Genomic DNA, 23,442 nt, shown 5'->3' on the forward strand with positions numbered 1-23,442 from the left:
TTTTAGATCATGTGGTTATTGTGATGTAAGGTGTATACTCTTACGATAGGACTGCTTGTATACGATTAAAACTTTATACATATTATAATAATATTTAATTATATTTATTTTTTTAAAAAAATAATATTAATAATTAAAAATTTTATTAATTTTTATTTTGAATTATTTTTTTAAAGTTATTTTGCATTATTTTTTTTAAAAGTTATTTTGAATTATTTTTATATTGGTATTTATTTTCAAAAAAGAATTATTTTTTCTAAACTCATTTTTTTGGGTTTTTATTTTTTTGGCTTTTCATAATTTACTGATGTTTTTTTTTTTTTTTTTTTTTTACACCTAGTCTTTTCTTTGTTTTGTTTTTAGGCTGTGTGTGATTCTGGTGTTATTGACTGTTTTTTCAGTGGTTTTTATTTTGTTATTTGACTGCTCTTTTGAGACGCCACGTATAAAAAAAGTTAATTAATTCGGTTTGATATTATTTTTTCTGCCAAAAAAATTAAGTTTAAGAGAAGCAAGTTGGTACGGTTCCAATTAAAGAGCATATAAAATCATTCAAGCGATCCGATATCAGAAGAATTTTTGAAAATAAATATCTATATAAAAATAAATTAAATTAATTTTAGAAAATAATAATAATAATAATTAAAAAAATAAAAATTAATAATTTTTTAATTATTAATATTATTTTATTTTTTAAAATAAATATATTATTAAAATATTATTATAATATGTATAAAGTTTTAATTGTATACAAGTAGTCCTATAGTAAGAGTATATACCTTACTTCATAATAACCACAAGATCTAAAATCAACGGTTAAAAAAAAAGTTCCCTACCGGTAGGGAACTTTTGCTAGGTCCTACCATAGTATTACCCTATATGTATATATGGAACACTTCATAATGGGTAATATCCATTGATGGGAACTAAAAAAATTAATAAGGTAATAATCCAATAACCTTTTTATGGCAAGTTTCTAAATTTTTTTTTTTTTTTAAAAATTATATTTATTTTTTATAAAATTGGAAATAATAATTACAACTAATAATTTGAAAAAAAATTATAAATTATTTTTAAAAATTAATTAAAATTACTACTTTATTATTTTATGAAATTATGAATTTATTAATAATTTATTATTGTAAAACTAAAAATCATTTACATGTATATTAATGTATTTTTTTTTATTAGAAGAATAAGAGCTTGATTGTGGAATCCAATTGTCTTAATATTATTCATATTCTTAAAAATAAAACGCTACAATACTTCTTAGTTCTTACTTAGGCTATCATTGTTAGAAAAATATTATTATCATCCAATGATTTTTTTGATATTACCATGAATCATTCTCCTAGAATAACTAATGAGGTGTTGTTCATTATTTATATTTTTAGGATTAGAAGATGATAATCTTGTCTAGGAGTCAAATATAATTTTTTGTGCTGAAATTCTTGTGTTGGCAATTGCCATTATTCAATAATGTTTATGACACTTTTTTCTTCCTTCATTTTTTTTTTGTTAAAATTTTCTTCATTGGTTTTGTTCTTATAGATTTGGTAAGCTCAAGTATTTAAAAAAAATAAAATAAAAACATATAAATAATCGTTAATTATTATAAAATTAAAGATTTTAGGTTTAAAAAAAATCTTATACATTTTATGTGTATTACAGTTTAAAGCTTAAAATTATTATTTTTTTTTTATTTTCAGTAATGCAATTTAGAATTCTAGTATGAAGAAATTTTATAAAAAGATAAATATATACTTTTTTCTTTTTAATCTTTAAAATGATTTTCATTAAAAAAAATAGTTTGTTAATTTTTTAGTGTGTTTTATTTTTTAAATTACAATTTCATTTATAAATTTTTTATTTCTATAAATAGTTTTATCTATTTTAGGAATATAGAGAATAACAAAATATGAAATATTAATTTTTTAATATTTAATTAATAATTATAAATATCAACCATTAGATATTTGATTAATGGTTAAGAATAAAATACCCATGTAATATCCATTAAGAGTATACCCATATATATATATACTAGGTGATTGTTACGTGCCAAGTCACGTAGTGTTAGTTTTATTTAATATTTTAGTTTTTTATTTGAATTAATAATTAAAATAGTATAATTATTTGAACGATTTGTTTTATAAAAATAAAATATGTGTCAGTATATTTAGTAAGTAAAATATAGTTGTGTTATAATAATGTATGTTATTAATAGTAAAATGTACATTAATCTTCTAATTGAAAAAAGTTCTATTATCTCATTTCATATCTAATAATAGCTACACAACTATATATTTATAGACTTTCACATTCTTTGCAAATTACTAATAAGCACTAATAATATTTTCATATTCTAATATTTTTTAACCTTCTCCTATTGGTGGTAAAATTAAAATTAAAACTAAAAATAAGCACAAACATATAAGGTAAATACTAATTACAGCCCATTTTATCTTTTTTTTTTATTATTTTTTTAAGCCCAAGCCCAAAAATCTCTAAGCCAACACAATCAATCTTCTTTTATATTATCTTTTCTAAATATTTTATCTATATTTTTCTTTTTTAAAAAATAAATAAAAAAATTATTAATATTCTCCCAAGATAGGTTTGTTAGAGAGATATGTGGCTAAGATGATTTTTTTAATTTAAAAAGAGATTATTAATATTTAAAAGATATTGTTTATTTAAAAGATTGTTTAATTTTTTGGGTTTAATTATTGGGTTTATTTTTTAACGGGAGATCAAACCTAATCGTTAAATTTAACAGAATATTCTTTTATTTTTAAGTATATTCTGTTAAACCAAGAATGTTAAACCAAGAAATGTCGTTAGATAGACACTTTTAATATATAAAGATATATATATATATATATATATATGAGAGAGAGAAGAGAAGAGCCATATATATAGCATCGAACAAAAATGACAGATTATAAAGTGAGGTTAGTTAAATACAGTCATTAATTAAAGATTTACGGTTTGAAAATATCATTGGTCAATCACTTTGACCCTTTGGAGTTTAAAGATCCAAGGGTGCATTTAAGTTTTTTAAGATTTAGAGGTCTGAATCTAAATGCATATCTGAATAATAAGATATTAACTTTAAATCTGAATATTAAAATATTTAGATTGTTTGTTTTTTAACATATCTGAATGTATTTTTTTTTAGGTGTTTTTAATTATATAACATTAACTAATTTATTAATAAACTATGTATTTGTAAAAATATTTTAATATAAAAAAAAATCAAATATTAATTTTTTGAAATTATCACTCTCATAATTTTTTAATTCACCAAACACACCATAATATAAACTTAATATTATTATATAAATTTATATGATAAGAAAGATAAAGTATTTGGAGAAACTAATTTATGTTTGAGATTTTTTTTTTTTTAAAGAAACTAATATTATATACCTATTATGTTAGACATTTATATATATAAACTGAAATGTATATGTTTAAGTATTAAGTGCGGAATTAATCAAACATATATACACTATGAATAAGGATCGAAATACCTCCAGCCATTGAATCTTGAGCTTCAAACCCACATAAGCTTTGATCTGCAAAGGAAATTGACTACCATGGGTAATCGGGCTTCCTCGCTCTCTCAACTCTCTTTAGATGGAATTTGCTGTTATGAACAGAATGAGTGAGGAGCTCGGGGACCGAGACCCTATATTTATAGGTGAGATACTCCATCAGTATCTATGCCACATTAATTGTCAGAATATTATGACAATTAATTCAGGAAATCAAATCAGGTAATGAATATAGAAATCTGACCATATATAGAATATTACGTAATTGATTCTGTCCAGATTCAATGAATATAAAATATTCATTTATCAGAATCAATAATATTATTTTATTTCCTTAATTAGAAATATTCTAATATTCTCCCACTTGGTCAGCATTTAAACTAAAACATTCAAACCCAAACGTTCCTCATTATATAATAAACATACGAATCATAGCGACATGTCCTCATTATAAGTCGAGTATTATCTTCCATGTATTACGATATATTTATTATATAACAATGTACTTTATGTGGCAATGTACTTAAGTGAATAAACCCTAACCCTTATGTTTATTCAGGTCCTCTTACGATAATTTTCTCAGATGAAATTAAGGTGCACATAAATATGAGAAAATATCGAAATTAGAGTTTCATTAAATAATTTTTGGTTGTACAAATAAAAAAACTGCATATGGGTTAACTGAATCCCATATTTACTTTATGATCCTTGAATTTGTGTTGCGGCATGCCTTTAGTCAAGGATCTATGCGATCACCCAATTCAGTTTGCGTGATTAATGACCACTTATCACGCCTTTTTATGGCTAAATACTTAATGTCGATATGCTAGCTTCGACCAGTACTCTTAGAGTTATTAGCCATAAATATTGTAGCTAAATTTATCGCAAAATTTTCTTAATGGCCTAATGAAACTGTAATTCTGAACTCTAGGCCTACTATGAAACTCTATAATACATCATACGAGATGTATCCTCAAAACAATAAATGAATCTGACTTCTATAGTGGAAATAACAATCAAGATTCTCCACAATATAACTTACTGGTAATCTTAAGGACGTAATAAAATATTGATTTACGTGAATCAATACAACCAGTGAAGTATGTTAGAATCTAATTGGTTAACTATATTTCCAGATGGTCAATTCATCTTAAAATATGTATGAATATAATTTTTAGTATCTTAAAGATACCTCATCACTTTGTATGAAAAATAAAGTGGTCTTAACTTTAGTTATTCGATACTACTTAACGATCCTGAAACAAATGTAATGCAAAGTCTTATTCAAACTCTTAGGCATACATTAGGCTTCTAAAATAGAAGCAAATGAATGTTCTTAATTTATTCTCACTCCAGATCATTTTTCAGATGCTGGTTCGAGTTGAATTTATCACACTTAAAGATAAAAGTTATATCAGATGAATAATACATAATTTTATTTAATCAGAGATGCTGTGGCTACTCTCTAATTAATTAAAAATATATATATTATTTATATTCCTTATCTCAAAATAATAATTTGAGATATGAATTATTTCAACTTATATAGAAAACTTTTATCATCATTTGCAAGTAACATATTGTCTACGTATAAAACAAATATTACTCCCACTAATCTTCTGGTATATAATTATTTCCATAATTCTCTTTTCAAACCTAAAGGAAAAGATGATATAATACCAATTTGTGAGATGTTTGTTTTAATCTATAGGTAGACATCTTAAGCTTGCATATGTTCACCACTATTAGAGAAAAATCTTTATGGCAGCTGTATACCTTCTTCTCTAGTTCACTGTTTGGAATTGATTAATGAATTGAAACAAGCAACAAATGCCAAGGTCTATAATAGAATCTTTTATAAAAACAAGTGAGAATGTAAATCTCATTTGTTATTGATTCTTAGTTCAAAATGAACTTCTTAGCAATGAATATTCTTTTATATCTTTATGTTTCTCAATGTTGCCTAATGAATATTATTGGTGAAAAAACCTATGCTTAATTAATGTTCTCCACCCCATTAGACAACTTTACTAAAGATAAACTTTATTGCTATTTAAGATATTCATTTCTTCATTCATGGCATATTGTACTACAACTTCAATTCTTTATCATTCTATAATTTAATTTGTGTCTCAAATTAATATTGTAGTTGAACTCTTATTGTACAAAATGTAATCACTAGAAAACATTGATCTTACTGTTCTAATAAGTCATCTTAAGGATGGACCAACAAACTCTTAAAAGAGCAAATGGTTCAATAACATGTTATTTTAGAAATTGTAAGCAATTACTAAATAACATAACTTATTAGAATTTTACCAATGACTTGTATATTATTAATGATTAGTTATGAATTCTCAATAACCATTAATCTGATGTTGTGAATCATAATTAATCTAACACTTGAGGTGGAAGTTTGAGAAAATATGAATGATCTTTCTCGGAAACTAGGTTCCTAGATTGATCACTCCCACTGATCAAGTCAATTCTTAATTCCACAATTCTAGTGTTGTGAGATGGATAATAAAATATGTAACCCTTAAACCATATAGCTTTTCAAATGAAATATGCTCATTTATGGTTTAGGGCCCAGATCTTTTCTTTGACAATTGTACTCTAACTATATATGGGTATTTATAAAATGTGTACATGTCATCAAGTCGGTTTTCAACCTTATCACAACTCAAAATATGTTTGAGAAACAACTTTGGTTAGAACACGATTCGATATGTACACCCCATTGTTGAGTATCAATAGACAAAGATTTAGAAAAGATTGGAGTTTGCTATGTAGGCTCCACCCCATGTCCAAAAAATGCTTAGTTTCTTAAATCATTACACACTATAATTTGGGTGTACCAAGCATATGTATCGGGCAATGAACCCATGCTTTTAAAGAAACTTTACAAATACACTGGGAGTTTATCCATACTCACGAATTTTGATGTAGTATTCTCCATTTTATATTTGATCTCACTATCTTAATATGCAAAATGCACCATTTCTCTACTTAAGATTTAAATGTCTTTGAAACATATAAATCCATACTTTTGTAGAAAAATTATTTATGTGAGTAATCGTTAAAAAAGAGATGCAAAATTTGAGTCCATGTCTTCAAAATTAATTGACTTGTATGATTTCTAATATGATAGAATTCTAGTATGCACCGATTTTGACTTGTTGGAATACATATTCTTAATGAAATTCACACAAGTTCTAAATAAAGTTAGTAAAATCAAGTGTAATGAAGATCCCCACCATTTACTAACATTTATTCTATTTATGGAGATATGTTCCATAATTTTTGGTGCTATAATGTAGAAGAATTCTTATTAATAACACATTTCTTATTGTCAGATTGAACTTGCATATCTTTATGAGTGACATCATTTGTAGTAAAGACCTCTAAATGTGTCTAAATCAAGTTTCAATAGAATCTTGGAACATAAAGATCTTTGCCAATTTTAAAACAAAGCCACTACTATATTGCTTGTTCCTTAAACTTCTAAATGTGAGAAGTTATCTTGTACGTGGATAAGATTTGCTCACGATTCTTGACTTTCTTAGGTTTATTTGTAAACCTTGCAAGAAATTATGAATGTGGAATAACAATCTAAAATAATCCACTATGTGTTAATAATCACATTAACTATATTAGAATGAATTCATACACAATAAATTAAAATTTATTGGTGATAATAAAGTGTGATTTATTTTTCTTAATTATACAGTAAAAACTGTATATGCTAGATGAAATTATCAGAATAAATTTTGAAAATTTCTACTGTTATGGAAGAAATTTTCTACTAGTATGGAAGAAATTTATGAATAGTGATGTAATAAAATTACATATATAGTTTTGAGGTTTAAATGAATCATGTTTTTACCAATGAATAAACATGCTTAAATATGAAATCTTATTAAACAAAAATTGCCTGTGGGCTAAATTTTTAATTTAATAAGATTAGATTTAGATGTAGATTATGATAGATTTACACAATTTATGAAAAACTTAAAGTTTAATATTTCTATCTTAATGAAAGGTATGAAACACTTAATTATTTATAAATGTTTCAAAATTTTATACTTTATGATAAAATTATTAAATTAAATCTACATAATTCCCTGTGGGATAAATTAAGAGAATTTAATTTAACATATTAATCATGTGAATATAATAAAATCCCTGTAGGGTAAGATTATTATGTTCACATAATTCATGTCCATTATGTGATCTTAATCCACTTAATGTATATAATTTTATATAATTAAGGATGCTGTGGCTACTCCCTAATTATTTAAAATTATGTGGTTCACTAGACACCAAAGTATAAACTGAAGATTAAAATTTTACTAAATCCAAAATTGCCTGTGGGCTAAATTTTAAATTTAATAAAATTAGATGAACTTTATGATAGATTTAATTAAACAATTAGTTTTGGAAAATGAAGGTTTATTATCTATCTTTAATTAAATTTGTGATAACACTATTAAATTAAATCCCCATAACTCCCTGTGGGTAAATTAAGAGAATTTAATTTAACATATTATCCTAATTAATTATACAAATATAATAAAATCCCTGTGGGGTAAAATTATTATACCTATATAATTAATTACAAGTTATGTCCATTAAGGTGAATTTTAATTAATATATAATTTTATACAAATAAGGATGCTGTGGCTACTCCCTAATTATATAAAATTATATTTTCACTTTGACATTAGGTATTGGGCTCTACCTAAAAGTAATTTCGTTATTAACATAGTAGACAATCACTGAGATTAATGCTCCTAGTGTGGTCGTCCGAAGATCATTAAAAACCGTTCTAGATATGAGCATTTGTCCCAAATTCATGTTTTCTTATGTCAAACCACAAAATTACTTACATTTTATTCATATTTTATTCATTTTAGGAAGTTTTATGAATATTTTATGAAGTTTTATGAAACTTAATGTGCTATATAAAATATTCAACCTATCTTAATGTTTGAATATTTCTAAATATATCTAGCACTATAAAAGGAATTTATGTATAGCATTTAAATCATACAAATCTAAATTAATTGCATTAAACATAAATTTGCCAAATAAATACAAATTAATACAATTATTGTATGATAATAAATTAAATGCTTAATTCCATAATATATAATTAATTATGCATTTATGACCATATAATATCTTAAATATTTATACTAATAATTAATTTGTATAAATAAGGTAATTATACAAATTAGTACAATTAATTATATGGAATGAATTAAATGCAAAATTAAAGACTATACTTAATGGCAGATTTTTCAAATTTTATTAATTTAAACAATAAATTACATAAATTTGGTAATAAATAATTAAATGCACAATTATACAAATTGCACAATTATTACATGCCTAAATAAATCATGTAATTAATTACCATATTAAAACAAATTTCCATTTTCAGTTTATACTAAATAACATATTAATTCTAAATATATGTATTAAATTAAAAATGGAAATTAATGAATGCAATTTATTGACTAAATTAACAATAGGAGAATAATTTATATTTCCAAATAAATAAAAAATATATAAAAAAAAAATCGAAATTTTTTTCCCTTTTTTTTTTTTTTTTTTTTTTTTGAAAAATACACTGCCATAAACGACATAATAAAATTTCCTTAAACTTCCAAAAATCATGAAATCAATTCCAAATGAATCTAAATGCAAAATTAAGACATTCATATAGATTTTATGCATCGAAAATACATAAAACAAAGACTTTAAAAATCACCAAAATTTTCTGAAAAATAATTTTGAGATTTCTTTGTTTTTTCAAAGTGGATTTTCATGCTTAGAACAATCTATATTAATATATGAATGTATTAATACATATACAATATATATATAAATATATATACATATATATACAGAAAAATAAAAATACTGTATGTATATATATAAACATGAAATGTATATATGTATATATTTGTATATAGCATTTAGATATATAAATAATATATATATATATACAACATATATACGTAATGAAATGAAGAAAAAATATATATATATGTAAACAAGTATATATGTATGAAAATATATATGTATATATATAATTGGGATTGAATGAATATGAATATATAAATATATACACAAACGAAAATAAATATATATATCAACACTGAATTAAATATATATATATAAACACTGTATATACGAGTATATATATATATATATGAAACTCAAACTAAAATCAAGGCAGAGATAAAAACCGCTCTGATACCAACTGTTAGACATTTATATATATAAACTGAAATGTATATGTTTAAGTATTAAGTGCGGAATTAATCAAACATATATACACTATGAATAAGGATCGAAATACCTCCAGCCATTGAATCTTGAGCTTCAAACCCACATAAGCTTTGATCTGCAAAGGAAATTGACTACCATGGGTAATCGGGCTTCCTCGCTCTCTCAACTCTCTTTAGATGGAATTTGCTGTTATGAACAGAATGAGTGAGGAGCTCGGGGACCGAGACCCTATATTTATAGGTGAGATACTCCATCAGTATCTATGCCACATTAATTGTCAGAATATTATGACAATTAATTCAGGAAATCAAATCAGGTAATGAATATAGAAATCTGACCATATATAGAATATTACGTAATTGATTCTGTCCAGATTCAATGAATATAAAATATTCATTTATCAGAATCAATAATATTATTTTATTTCCTTAATTAGAAATATTCTAATATATTATTAATCATTAATTTTTTATGAGTATAATATGTATATATGATTATATTTTATTAGAAATACACTATTAAAAAAAAAATATAAGGTGATTGACTTGTTGTTACACTATTTATAATATTATATCTTTTTTAATGCATAATATTATATATGTTAGAAGAAATGTGAGGCAGTTAAGGTTATGTTGCAAAAAATGTGAGGCAAGAAGAAATAGAATAGATATATGATTAAAAAAAAATATAAGGTGATTGACTTGTTGTTACACTATTTATAATATTATATCTTTTTTAATGCATAATATTATATATGTTAGAAGAAATGTGAGGCAGTTAAGGTTATGTTGCAAAAAATGTGAGGCAAGAAGAAATAGAATAGATATATGATTAAAAAAAAATATAAGGTGATTGACTTGTTGTTACACTATTTATAATATTATATCTTTTTTAATGCATAATATTATATATGTTAGAAGAAATGTGAGGCAGTTAAGGTTATGTTGCAAAAAATGTGAGGCAGTGGAAAGAGAAGAAATAGAATAGATATATGATTAAAAAAAAATATAGAATAAATATATGTGTCTGAAATTTTTTAAGAGTGCTCATTATACATGTATGTGATTCGGTCAGATGTTTTAAGACCCATAAAATGATTTAGAAAAATATAAAACAAATGAATCTAAATCTGACCCAAAGATTTATCCTTTCTCCCTGTCTCTGTCTCGTATCTATTTATTACAAAAGTCAAGATTTCAAACATATGTATGTATTATATACGGTTTAGAATGGAAATTGGGATGAATCTATTTTTGTGTAATAATTTTTTTTTTGTATAAAATTAATTTTCTTTTTTCTTAAGATAAAACGAAATTAGGGTATTCCTTCCTCATAATAATTATGGAAATTGATTAAAGTCTTTCCTCATGGTGGGAACCAAAAATGGACCCTGTTGTGTCTTGTCTCGTGACATGGTTTGAGAGTGTTTTGGAAGTCTGAGTTTGTGTCGTTTCTTGTTTGCGTTCAACTGTTGCTCATTGGCTACTGTTTCATTGGCTACTGGTGCATTGGAGTGGCGATTTCTGGTGTGTTTTTTCTGGTTTTTCTGGCGTAATTTTTCTGGTGTTTTATCGATGGCAGCGGGAAGTTCTTTAGATATGGAGATGGCGGATAGATATGTGAATGATAGGGGCGATAATGATGATGAAGACATGCTCCTGCTTGACGATGATGAAGGGGATTTATCGGGAATAGACGATCAGTGGTGTCTAGTAGGGCGTTTTCTTACGAAACGGAATGTCGATTTTCAGGCAATGCAACATAAAATCGCATCTCTATGGCAACCGGGGAGAGGCATGTATGTGAAGGAGCTGAATCCTAACCATTTCCTATTTCAATTTTACCATGAGATTGACATAGAGAGGGTTATCGATGGCAGCCCGTGGACGTTTGATCGCGCTCCGCTAATCTTCGAAAGGCTGAAACAGGGAGAGAATCCAAGGATGGTGCCGCTGAATCGACTCGATTTCTGGGTTCAGCTACACAATCTGGAGTCGGGTTTCATGACGGAGGCTACTGTGAGAAATGTGGCGAATCATGTAGGTACGTTCGTTAAATCCGATCCTAATAACTTTGTTGGTGTTTGGAGGGATTTTTTGCGGGTTCGGGTGAAGTTGAATATTGATAAACCTCTGAAAAAGAAAATGAAACTTGAGAAGAAGAGTGGTCAATCTTGTTCACTGATTTTTAAATATGAGGACCTCCCAACCTTTTGCTTCATTTGTGGTGTTCTTGGCCACTCCGAACGCTTCTGCGAGAAGCTCTTTGATACGCCTCCGGAATTGATAGTCAAGGAATACGATTTATCATTGAAGGCAGCCCCACGCCGTCGACAACACACCATGGGCGCACAATGGTTACGATCGGGGGTGGCTATGAAACACACGGGTCTTGGAACTCCGGCCAGCTCTCAGGCGAATTTGAATGGTGCAATTAATGGCGTTAATGAGCAGAGGAATCAAATCTCCACTGATTTAGGGAGACAAGTATCGGCCCAGATTAATGAACCGAGATTGGAGAGAGAGCCTATGATTTCGGCTGGGATTGGGGATAAGGCTTATGGGAAGTCAATGGTACACGTGGAGGAGGATTTTATTGGAGAGAATAGTGGGATTGACTCTTTGTTGATCTTGGATTCTAAAAGGAGGACTTTTGATGGGCTGGGCAATTATGTTGATATTGGGCCGGACCTTAATAAATTGGATGAACCTAGTTTAGACAATTTACATAAACAACATAATGGTACAAATCAAAAGAGTGATGGTGATGTGGCTATGGACGGTCAAGGGGAGGATAGCTCAAAAAACTTGTTTGGGGCGGGCTCTGGTTTCCAGGCCCGCCAAGCATTATGAATGTCTTGAGCTGGAATTGCCGGGGGCTTGGGAACCAACGGACTTTTCAATTCCTTAAGGAGCTTGTTACTCAAAAGAAACCTAATTTTATTTTTTTATGTGAAACCAAGTGTAATAAAAAAAGAACTGAATGGGTGGGTCAACAATTGGGCTTTGAAGGCTCTTTTTGTGTTGAGGCCCAAGGTGTGGGAGGAGGTTTAGTGTTGTATTGGAAAGAAAAAGAAGAGGGTGTCTTATTGGGCTTTTCTAATAATCACATTGATATTAGAATTGACAAAGTGGGCTACCCAAGCTGGAGACTCACTGGTTTCTATGGTGAGCCTAATAGAAATCGAAGAGAAAGGACATGGAATCTTCTTCGCACTATAGCCGGTTCTTCAACTCTTCCTTGGTGCGTGATTGGGGATGTCAACAATATTCTCAACCAAGAGGACAAGAAAGGTGGACAACCTTACCCTGGATGGCTTCTAGAAGGCTTTCAAAAAGCTCTCACCGATTGTCATTTACTTGATCTTGATCTCACGGGGTACCCTTTCACCTGGGAAAAGAGCAGAGGCACTACCCTTTGGGTTGAAATTCGTCTGGACAGAGCAATGGTCACTGAAGCATGGACTCTCCTATTTCAAGGTGCTAAACTTTTTAACCTTGAAACTTCTACTTCTGATCACTCTCCTTTATTTCTTGAGCCTATTTTTGTTGAGCAAACTCCCACGAACTATCGCTTTCGTTTTGAAAATGCTTGGTTGAAAGAGCCCATGTGTTTTCAAATCGTGGAGGATTGTTGGCAACGGGTCGGTGTGGGGGGAATTTTGAATAAGTTGAATGTGTGTGCTGATGCGTTATCTCAATGGGGTAAAGAGATAACAGGGAATTTCAAACGGAGAATAAGAGAGTGTAATGCCGAAATGAAGATTTTAAAGAAGAAAAGAGATGACATCTCTGTGGCTCGATATAGTGAGGTTCGAAAACAACTGTTTGCTATAATTGATCAACGGGAAATTTTCTGGAAGCAACGTGCTAAACAATTCTGGTTAAAGGAGGGTGACCAAAATAGCAAATATTTCCACAAGGCTGCAAGTAATAGGCGACGGAGTAATCTTATTTCGAAGCTTAAGAATGACCAGGGGGTTTTTGTGGATTGGGAGAATGGGTTATCTGATGTTGTGGTACAGTATTTTATGTCTTTATTCTCAGCTTCTAATACTGATTATAGGGAAGTAATAGACTGTATTGATCATGTTGTTCCTGAGATGGCTAATCTGGAGCTTTCAAGACCTGTCTTGGAGGAAGAAGTGAAGACGGCGGTGTTTCAAATGCATCCTGACAAGAGTCCAGGACCAGACGGTATGACCCCGGCGTTCTATCAACGATGTTGGCATATAGTGAAACAAGATGTTGTGGGGGTTGTTCAGAGGTTTTTTGCTACGGGGGCCTTTGATGAAGCTTGTAGTGACGCAAATGTAGTCCTAATCCCCAAGAAGAAGGGCCCGGAGACAATGAAAGATTTGAGACCTATAGCTCTTTGTAATGTCCTTTACAAGATTGTGACGAAGGTAATGACCAACCGTATGAAGCCTTTCATGGACTCTATAGTCGCGGATTCTCAGAGTGCTTTTATTCCAGGACGACTCATTTCTGACAACATTATGGTGTCTTTTGAAGTTCTTCACTATCTTAAACGTAAGCGCCAAGGGAAGACTGGGTGTATGGCTTTGAAATTGGATATGAGTAAGGCGCATGACCGTATTGAGTGGAATTTCCTAGAAAAGGTACTTTCGAAATTGGGTTTTGTGGATACTTGGGTACATCTCATCATGCAATGTGTGTCATCGGCCAACTACAAGGTTATCCATGGGTCCCATGAGATGGGTCCTATTGTTCCAACTAGGGGCCTTCGTCAAGGGGATCCTTTGTCTCCTTACTTATTCATTCTTTGTGCTGAAGGTCTCTCTGCTTTATTGAGAAAGTACGAAAGACAAGGTTGGATCCATGGGTGCAAGGTGGCTAATGGGGCACCTCGAGTTTCTCACATGCTTTTTGCGGATGATAGCTACCTGTATTGTCAAGCATCAGAAATTGAAGCTCATCGGGTTCGAGAACTGCTGACCAAATTTGAAAGGGCATCAGGTCAAGAGGTGAATTTATCAAAGTCATCCATCTTCTTCAGCACTAATACTCCTACCATGGTCAGAAATGTTATTAGCCAGAGACTACAAATGAATATTGCAACTGAGGATAGTTTCTATTTGGGGCTCCCAAGCACCATGTCCCGCAAAAAAACCGTTGTCCTTGGCTACCTCAAAGATAAAGTCAGGAAAAGGTTACAACAATGGGAAGGCAAGTTCCTCTCAAGGGCTGGGAAGGAAGTTTTGGTGAAAACTGTGGCCCAGGCACTACCAAGTTATGCGATGAGTGTTTTTCTCCTCCCCAAAGAAATCAGTCGAAGTATTGAAAGTATGATGGCGAGTTATTGGTGGCAGACTAACAAGGATAGTGGAAAAGGAATTCATTGGTTGTCATGGGATAAACTTTGCAAGCATAAGAAAGGGGGAGGAATGGGATTTCGAAATCTGCGGGATTTTAACTTGGCTATGTTGGGAAAACAAGGGTGGAGGCTACTTACAAGACCAGATTCTTTGGTAACTCGTGTTTTTAAAGCCAGATATTTTCCACAGGGGGACTTTCTATCAGCCTCGTTAGGCTCAAACCCGAGTTTTGTTTGGAGGAGTATATGGGAATCCCAAGATTTAGTAAGAAAAGGAGTTCGTTGGTGTATTGGATCAGGTAATAATATCCCAATTCTCCAATCTCCTTGGTTGCCAGATGATGTCAATCCCTTTGTCATTTCAGATCACCCTGCTCTTTCAACTGCTACGGTAAGCAACATCCTGACCCCAGATGGCTCCCGGTGGGATGTGGAGATTCTTGATGATCTCTTTGTTGATAGGGATAAACATTTGATCATGTCCATTCCTTTGAGTGACAACAACTTGGAAGATCATTTTGTTTGGTCTAAAGAGACCTCGGGCTTTTATTCGGTTAAAAGTGCTTATAATTTACTTCAAAGGCTTAAAGGTGGATGGCACGAGTCGAATGATAACAACTTTTGGAGTAAACTTTGGAGTCTAAAGCTACCACCCAAGATCAAAAATCTGATGTGGCGTGCGGCGGTGGGTTGCCTTCCGACAATGATACAACTTCGAACTAAACATGTGGAGGTAAGCTCTCTCTGTCCTCTCTGCCGGGTGGAAACTGAAACCATTACTCATTGTTTGGTCACTTGCAATGTGATCAAATTATGCTGGAATAGGGTGGGCATCGGCACTACTAGCGACACACGTATTTCCTTTCTTGACTGGTGCACCTTGGTTTTCAGCAAGCTGAATGCTGAAAAAAAGGCTCTCGTGGCTGCTGTGTGTTGGGCCATTTGGAATGCGCGCAATGAGTTGGTTTGGAAGGGAAAGACGACTCGTGTTGATGATATAGTTGGGTTTGCTAAACACTACCTTAATCAATGGAATAATGCTCAGAACTCTGTCCTTGGCACATCATACTCTGATGATCAGATTCATGATGGTGCAGAGCATTGGTCCCCTCCTTTTGCTAATAGTATTAAGGTTAATGTAGACGCAGCTTTATTTGATGATGGGCGGTCTTTTGGGTCGGGTATGGTAGCGCGTGATGACCGAGGTTGGTTAATTGAGGGCCGAACCATCTTGGCAATGAACATGGTGGAACCAATCCTTGCAGAAGCTATCTCTGTCAAGGAAGCTCTCACTTGGATCAAATTGAAGCAATGGCATCATGTGACTGTGGAGAGTGATTGTCTTGGGGTTGTGCAAGCATTACGGAGTTCTATTTGTATGATTTCTTTGTTTGGTCAAGTCATTCAAAGTTGTAAAAATTTGCTTGCGGATTTGAGTACCGTTGAGGTTATTTTTGTTAAACGATCTGCTAATTCAGTGGCTCATAGCTTTGCTAGAGCCTCTAAGTTGTATCCTGTTCGTACCTTCAGTATGGAGTCTGTTCCTACTGATTTGTTACCTTGTTTGGTGACGGAGTTTGTTGGTTAATGAAGTTTTACATTTTCCATTCAAAAAAAAAAAAAAACGAAATTAGGGTAAGTAATTTTATTTTGTTTTGATATTATTTTTATAATATTTTTTAAGATTATAAAAAAAAATTTTAAAAAAATATCAGTGTACATTTTTGTAAAGGATAATTTTATGATTTTTTTTGACTCATGTGGACCCAACGCGCATGGATAATTCAATTTTTTTTTTTTTAGTTATTTCATATTAGAGAGAGTGAAAAAAAGCTATATATTATTTCAAAAAAAAAGCTATATATTATATATATTAACTATCCTTTCGAAGATAGAAAAGAAAAAGAAGGACTGTATATGAATATACTGCATAGTAAAACACATTAAGCTAATTAAACGTATTCTTCATAAGATCAAATTTTTAACATAATCCAAATATAGAATATAACATGTTTTTTTATGTGAAGGTTAAACATAACAAATGGCATAGTTTAGTCTCCGTATAACATAACAACGATGTGAGCTTACTAATTTTGATAGAAACAATGCAGATTTGAAAAGATTCAATAAGGAGACAAAAATCTCAAAATGTTAGAAAATGAAAAATTAATCTTAAAAATTGGGGGATGATTTACGAATAAAAAGAAGACCCTATTGGATCAGAACCTGAGATCGGGGGACGATTTTTTTGAATTTCTCACAGCGAATTTGCGTCAGATCCTCCATTTTTCGCAGATTCACTCATCCATCTAGACGGCAATAAGAATTTGCTTGCTCTGTTCATTGAATAGTGGGAGTGGACTGCGATTGAAAAAAAATATATAAATGAAGATAAATAGCTAGAGGAAACCTAAACGATTTGGTAAAAAAAATTCCATATATAATTCGTTCTTTTCCTAATCTCTCTCAACAAACTAATTGTATATGCGGTTTAAGGTTCAATTTATTTTATATATATATTTTATTTTTATTCCCAAAAGAGAAGAATTTAACCTTAAAATGAACAACTGTTATTAATTGAATAGGCTCACTACTAAATGAGCCTAAATAAAATCTATCAAGTTATGACATTTTATTTAGCAACAACAACCTATATGTATCTATAACAGAAGTTAAACATATAGGCTCACATAAGCACACAGATTTGGATGGATCCTATCATGTTACTAGGTCATACACAGATGAAAGAAGAATGTAAAAATTACCTGTTACAAATTATTTACTTGACCTATCATCAATTGAACCATGGGTTAAAATCAGATCATTGGATCTGTCAACAAATTAACCATGGCAATTTAGATCAAGCAATAATAGGTTTTAGAAAACTTACAAACAATCTAAAACACATACTCCTGCAACAAGTTAGATTTGGATAGTTGGATGTAGGATTTATTTAATTTTTGAATATATATTTCGAAAAAAAAAAATTCAGTTTTTCAAAAAATTATTTAAAAATTAAACCTACAATTTTGAAAAATTAGGTTTTAAGTAACCTAAATATCATTTCAAAATAAATTGCTAACTTTCCTTTTAAATTTCATGTTATTTAATAAATTAAATATTCAATGAAATAGAAAATGGTAAATACATACCCTTTTCTTATTTTACAATTTAATTTAAGTAAGAATAACAAAATTTAAAAGTTAACAAAAATATCTTATTTCCTCTTTTAAAATATCATGATTATTGTGATCTTATTCTAAATAAGGTCAAGTTACCAAAAAAAATTTAATATCTGACCTTAAAAAAAATAAAATAATCAAATTTTAAAGGAAATAATAAAAGAGGTAAGCAAAAATTGATTTTAACCTATTTTCAAATTCAAATTACACTAATATCTAAAATTAATTTTGAAAAATCAAATTAATTTATTTCTGATAATTAGATTTGAAATTTGAAAAACAAAAATCAACATACAAAACTACACAAAAAATCGGAAGTTAATTCCATGAAATAGCATGAAAAATCGAAAAAAATAAAAAAATTGATGAACAGTACGGATGGTATGCATAGCATACCCATCCGCGCGTGCCCCTGGGATGTTGGCCGAGCTATCACGGCGCAGGGAGGCTGCATGCAGCCATTCCGGGTGCGTAGGAAGGTGCTCATCATCCCGATTTTTCCAATTTTCAAAAATTCATAACTAATTCAAATTAAATCGAAATCGAGTTCTGTAAAAAAGTAAATTGCTTAGAATTTTCCAAACTATGCAATAAAAATAATTACAGAGACAGAAAAGTAACTATTTTTTCCAGAATTCACAAACAACAATCAAACATCAATATGACACACAAAGCAACATGATACCATCCAAAACACAAACAAATCGTTTTAAGTCCAAATTTCTTGCAAGCAAATCAATTACCATGGCTCTGATACCAGTTATTGGAAATTATTTTACCAGGATCTTAGATCTACTCACAAGTATGTTGATTTAACAACCTAAATATGAACTTCTAAAACGATGGAAAATTAAACACATAAAAGCAAGAGAAATCTTACATTGGGTGCAGCGGAATATATGTCTCCTCGCACTCAGATCTCTAACCCTTGATTCCTTTCTGTCGGAGAGTATAATCAAGATCTGAGCCCGAATGTCCTTCTTTGTTGAATCTGAATTCTACACAGCCATCCTCATTATGATTGAGGTATTACTTGATGTGTGTGGGCACTACTCAATCACTTAGAGAATTTCGAAAAACAGAGAAGGTAGAGAGAGAGAGAGAGAGAGAGAGAGAGAGAGAGAGAGAGAGAGAGAGAGAGAGAGAGAGAGAGAGAGAGAGAGAGAGAGAGAGAGAGAGAGAGTGGCGGCTTGAAGAGAGTTTTTGTGTGAGAGAAAATTCTGTCAAAGTGTTACAAAAACTGAAGCCTTTACATTCTATTTATAGAAGACCACATAGGGCTATGGTGGAATTACTTGGCATTAAAAAATTGAAAAATCAATGGGAAAAGGGAAGCAAAGTGGCCGGCCTAGGCATTGTGGAAACAAGGCTTGCCACTTTTCCAACTTTCCTTTTCCTACATTGCTAGTTTCCTATTTTGTCAAAACTGCCAATTCCTTTATTCAACCACATAAATGTCAAATCTAATTATTTAATAATTAAAATTAATTATCAAATAATATTTTGTCATTTATTTATTAATAATAAAACTAATTAAAGTTTCCCAATTAATAAATATGCCCTTCAAATTCTCTATTTACTGTTTTGCCCTTAATAAGTGATAAATTCTCAAATAAACACAGTCTAACTTGAGAATTATAATTGATTAATTAAAATCAATTAAATGAGTCTTACAAGTAACATTGTCTCAACTAGTGAGGGGACCATGGGTCTATATATCCGAGCTTCCAATAAGCAGATCAAGAATTTACTTCTTAAATTCACTAACTTATTAATTCTTCGTTGAATCCACGCATAGAACTTAGAATTGCACTCTCAGTTATATAGAATGCTCTATATGTTCCACCATATAGACACATCATTAGTTATCCATTGTTATAATCCTAATTTGATCAATGATCCTCTATATGGATGATTTACATTGTAAAGGGACTTAATTTCAGTAACACCCTACAATGTATTTTATCCTTAAAACACTTAACCCTGTATAAATGATATTTCAGCTAAATGAAATGAGTACTCCACCATTTATCTTCGTTTGGTTAACAAACGGTGGAGAAATGGGTTGGCTGAGGTGGTGGTTGGCGGGGGTTTTTTCTTCTGGTGGTGGCTGTGTTCTCTCTGGTTTTGGTTAGTGATATAATGAAGAAGACGAGCATAGGGTTTAGGGTTTATTTATATAACCCTATGTCGTTGGTTCTTATAGAATAACCGACGACATAGGGTACACGTGTCAAATTTTACGTGTACCCTATGTCGTCGGTTATTATATAAGAACCGACGACATAGGGTTATATAAATAAACCTTGTGTCGTTTGATTCCCAACATACTCTAAATTGTATAATTCAATTTTATACCTATGGTTTTTATAAAAAACTGCCTCTAAAGGTAAATTTTCAATAGACGGTATTTTTAGACCCTTTGGCTTCCCTTTTTATAAAATGGGTTGAAAAAAGAAAAGCTAAAGACCCATTTTGTAGTAGTGGTTACGTACTATTAGGGCAACATAGAGAATACTATATATTTGATGATGATGACAAAAGCTTTGAATATAAAAGAGATACAGTGATGTCAGAGGCTTTGAATATAATACTGACTACAAGTGAAATACGGTGATGATAAAAGCTTTGAATATAATAGTGACTACAAGTGAAATATGGTCATGACAACAGTGACTTTGAATAGTGGAGACTATAAGTGAGATACGGTATTAATGACAACAATGACGTTGAATATAATGATGACTATAAGTGATGAGCTATGATGATGACAACGATTTTGAATGTAGGTAGCGACTGCAAGACGATGATTATAATAACTTTAAAATAGGAAATTTTATTTACACCCCAAAATTTTTTAAAGGCACCCCATTTTAATATTTTTTTTAATTTTATATAAAATTTACATCTTTAATTGACTAAATTTTTTTTAACTCTTTTGTTCCAATTCATATTCTTAAAAAATATACCTATCAAATAAAAATAAATTATATTTTAAATATTATGACAAAAAAATTAAAATAAAAAATTATATGAAATTTTCTTTTAAAAAATAAAAAAAAAAATATATATATATATATAGATACATAAGTTAGAAAAAATTATGAAATTGAAATCAAAATAAGTATTGAAATTAATATAAAATAATGTGAGGAAAAATTATTTAAGTTTATATATATTTTTTTTAATAATGAGGTGTATTTATTATTTTATAGGGTGCAAATAGAACTCTTCTTTTAAAATATATGATCATTTTCTATAAATTTATCAATCGTCTTTTTCTTAGATATCTATTTTGTCTAAGGATTTTTCAATTTTTATTCTCTTTTTCACTATAACAATTGAAGATATCTCTTTATTTGCTTTCTTTATTAGATAAGAAATTGTATGCTTGATTTTTTTACAATATATTTATTTTTTCGAGTTAAAAAATAAAATTTAGTAGAATAATTATTTAAATAAAATACAACTGCAGAAGCGTGGTTTGTTTCTTAGTTTTTTTTTTTTTTTTTTTAATATAGCCCGTTTCTAATTTTTATATAACGTCATACCCTTGCATTTTTATATAATTCATTTGTTAGAACTAAATAAATTGAGTGTGTCACACACTTCTATTAGAGGTGAGGGTATAAATAAAAGAGGAGGGTAGAAGTTTGTAAAAATAAACACTGATGCTGCAATCTCGAGGACCCAATCAAAAGTTGGTTTTGGAGGAGTCATTCGTAATAGTGAAGGTCAAGTTGTTGCAGTCGCCTCCCCCCACATTGGCGCTGGGGATGTTGCCACTCTTGAAGCAAAATCGCTCATTTTTTCGCTCCTCTAGTGTATAGAAGAGAGTTTCCCAGTTTACCATGTTGAAACTGATTGCAAAGCTATCACTGACGCTTTGGAGAATCCCAAGGAGGGCCTCTCGTTATTTAGAGACCTTGTTAGGCAAATTAAATTTGCTTTGTCTCATTTCCTTGACGCCCGTATTACTCATATTGGTTGGACTGTAAATTCTTTCGCTCATAAGTTGGCAAATTGGGCTTTGGGTTAGATGAAGTAGCGGTTTGGATTGGTCATGATGACCCCTGTAATCTTAGTTCTCTTCTTTTTCCATCAGATCTGAATATAGAAGATCGAATGGATGAAAATAGAAGAGAAGTGGAAAAGATGGTTCATTAATGCTATTGATGTGCATTGGAACCATAAAACTGCCAAAATCAGAGGCATGCATATTTTCAAAATTAATTATGACAAATATACCATCGACAATCATTTAAAAAGCACATTTTATTAAAAATAGACTTTTTAAGGGGCAATTGTTATATTCGAAATTTGGCTGGTACTTGAGAGGATGACACGCGTCAACCTTGGGGAATACGAATCAACAAATTTAATGGTAATTATATTAAAAAATATTAGATGGAATAACTCATTAAATGCAGAAGTCAGTAGGGTATATTTATAACTCGCAAACTGTATAGTCTTTAGTGAGGCAAGGGTGTACAAACCTTTGATTTACGCATTAACAAGAAACCATCTTGCACCAGAAGACATAATTACAAGGATGACATCGATAATACATAACGAGGCATCTACCTCGTAATATGTAGAGAGGTAACAACAAGGCGAGTCGGCTATCAGAATACTTAGCGTATAATATACATTATACTAACTAAATGTAATAGCTGGAAGGATCTAGATGACGGATAGCAAGATGTTCATCTCACAATAGGAAGGCATACTCCTGGTAAACTCCAGGTCGCTGTTATTGTTGCTATTGAGAACCTCTAGGACATGATTGTCTAGTCTGCAAGGCCTTATGGTCAAAGAGCAGTTCTTAAGTTTGGTCAGTACACTAGTGCTCATGCTATTGCTGGAAACTTATGAACGGGCCAAGTTGTTCAAGTACCAAGCGAGATGCCCCAACGAGATACACTTTGCAGCCTGTCTTAATCTACGTCAGCGTTGACTCTTTAAAAGCGGTTTAAATCACAAGTGTGTGATTTTCAAATAATAACTGTATTTATTTACGTGGATTATAATTTACGCCCACAATTTTGGGGAATATGGTTATG

At 30.3% G+C, this 23,442-nt stretch overlaps 1 protein-coding gene across 1 annotated transcript; it reads left to right on the plus strand.

Annotated features, from left to right (window-relative positions):
• Positions 1 to 12,708: 12,708 nt before the first annotated feature.
• On the plus strand, positions 12,709 to 16,785 carry LOC115699987 (uncharacterized). Its single transcript, XM_061117700.1, has one exon. It carries the CDS (start codon positions 12,709 to 12,711, stop codon positions 16,783 to 16,785), a length of 4,077 nt encoding a protein of 1,358 aa, XP_060973683.1.
• Positions 16,786 to 23,442: the final 6,657 nt, after the last annotated feature.

The sequence above is a fragment of the Cannabis sativa genome, chromosome 6 (assembly GCF_029168945.1).
Source record: "Cannabis sativa cultivar Pink pepper isolate KNU-18-1 chromosome 6, ASM2916894v1, whole genome shotgun sequence".
NCBI classification, from domain to species: domain Eukaryota; kingdom Viridiplantae; phylum Streptophyta; class Magnoliopsida; order Rosales; family Cannabaceae; genus Cannabis; species Cannabis sativa.

Bases quoted from the DNA above. Each gene is read 5' to 3' on its own strand.
- LOC115699987 (XM_061117700.1), top strand. From the start codon at position 12,709: ATGAATGTCTTGAGCTGGAATTGCCGGGGGCTTGGGAACCAACGGACT.